Source organism: Eurypyga helias, unplaced genomic scaffold (assembly GCF_000690775.1).
Source record: "Eurypyga helias isolate BGI_N326 unplaced genomic scaffold, ASM69077v1 scaffold12820, whole genome shotgun sequence".
Taxonomy (NCBI): Eukaryota; Metazoa; Chordata; class Aves; order Eurypygiformes; family Eurypygidae; genus Eurypyga; species Eurypyga helias.
In genome coordinates this window covers 1-1,759 of record NW_010225131.1, presented here as the reverse complement: position 1 = coordinate 1,759, position 1,759 = coordinate 1, and the positions used below count along the sequence as shown (strand labels likewise).

Here is a 1,759-nt window from a genome sequence, read left to right as displayed (position 1 = left end):
GCCCCAGGGAGGCAGCAGACTTCCCTGTACGATGGGTCAGGGCGGCATATCAGGCCCTCTGTTCCCCTCAGAAGGGAATCACCTACCACGATGACCCTCTTTCTTTTCTTAACCATGTGGGGCTGACAGAGTCATCCTGGGCAACCCCCTGGGTGGGCCTTCCTCTGCATCTGCAATTGCCTGGCCCTCGAGTTCCAGAGCCCCATATCTGTTCTTCAGGGACAACTGGGAAGGGGAGGGAGGGCAGGAGGGAATGTGCCTACCTTCTCTTTCTTTAAAAGGACCTGGGTGGGGGTCCTGGTGTCCACCTGGTGGACACATGAGACAGCAACATGCCCTTGCCACAAAGGCCGCGAATGGTATCCTGGGCTGCATTAGGCAAAGTATTACAAACAGGATGAGGGAGGTGATCCTTCCCCTCTACTCAGTGCTGGTGAGGCCACACCTCATCTGCAGGAGTCCTGTGTCCAGTTCTGGGCTCCCCAGTACAAGAGGGTCATGGGTGTATTGAAGAGTCCAACAAAGGACCACAAGGATGATGAAGGGACTGTAGCATCTCACCTAGGAGGACAGGCAGAGAGAGGTGGAACTGTTCAGACTGGAGAAGGCTCAGGGGAAATCTTGTCAAAGTATATAAATACCTGAAGGGAGAGTGCAAAGAGGACAGAGCTAGGCTCTTCTCAGTGGTGCCCAGTGACAGAAGCAATGGGCACAAACTGAAACACAAGAGGTTCTGTCTGAACATTAGGAAACACTTTTTTTTTTTACTGGAATGGTGACCCAAGCGCTGGCACAGGTTGCCCAGTGAGGTTGTGGAGTCTACATCCTTGGAGCTGTTTGAACATGGACCTGGGCAACTGGCTCTAGGTGACCATGATAAAGCAGAGGGTTTGGACAACATACCTTGAAAGGTCCCTGCAAGCCTCAGCCAGCCTGTGATTTTGTGAAGAGGCCATCCTGATGTGGGGTTTTGAGTGATAGGCTGTGAGGTGTGAAGCTGAGGCAGGAGCTGTTGTCCCCTGGCTGGGACAGGTTGCGTTAGCTCTGATTTGATTTCACCAGCCCATGTGTTTGCTTTCCTCACTGTAAATGTTCCCTGAAAAAAAGTGTTCTACCTTAGAGTCCAGAAACAGGAAATTATTTGTTGCTCTGACTGTGTGACAGCCTTGGCTGGTGCGCTGCCTCCATTCACCTTGAGACAGCTTCTTTGCTGTCCCTAGTCCTGCTCCTCTTCTTCCTTGGATGGGGGGTGGTGGGATGGTGTGTCCACATGCTCCTGCTTGGTGTCTCTGTGGCTGTTCATCCTGGATTGCAAGATGTGGAGATGTTGCAGAGCTGAAATGGATCTGTTAGGGGTGAGCATCACTGTGTTGGTGGGTGTCAGCTCTTCTGCCTGTACAGACAGGCTCATATTCCTGGGAGCACTCTGATGCCCATGTCTCCTTCCTTTCCCATTTCTAGGGTGGATCTGGCCAGCGCAACCAACCCAGCACCATGCAGCAAAAGTCTCAGGCTACCAAAACCGCCTATGGCACTTCTGCATACTGGACAAACTAAATCTGAAGTGGGGAGGGGGGAAGAATGAAAGGTGAGGAGAGGAGGAAGAAAAAGAAAAAACAAACCATGAAAGAAGAGAAAAAGAAAGAAGCTGAAGCCTGTTCCTGGAATTGGTAGGAGAAGTAGTAACTGCTCTGTATGGGGAGAACTGCAGCCAGCCATTTTTGTGACTTGCCTGCTTCCTCTTTGAGTTGCTGTTGTA

The 1,759-nt window shown here is 51.4% G+C and overlaps 1 protein-coding gene across 1 annotated transcript in view; it reads left to right on the top strand.

Moving 5' to 3' along the window:
* LOC104507097 (ubiquitin-associated protein 2-like) overlaps positions 1 to 1,592 on the top strand; it is a 7,036-nt gene extending 5,444 nt beyond the window's left edge. Inside the window, exon 6 of the mRNA XM_010148276.1 lies at positions 1,462 to 1,592. Within this exon, the coding sequence (XP_010146578.1) occupies positions 1,462 to 1,557 (96 nt within the window). The 3' untranslated portion in view covers positions 1,558 to 1,592. The remainder of the gene's footprint in view (positions 1 to 1,461) is intronic.
* Positions 1,593 to 1,759: the final 167 nt, after the last annotated feature.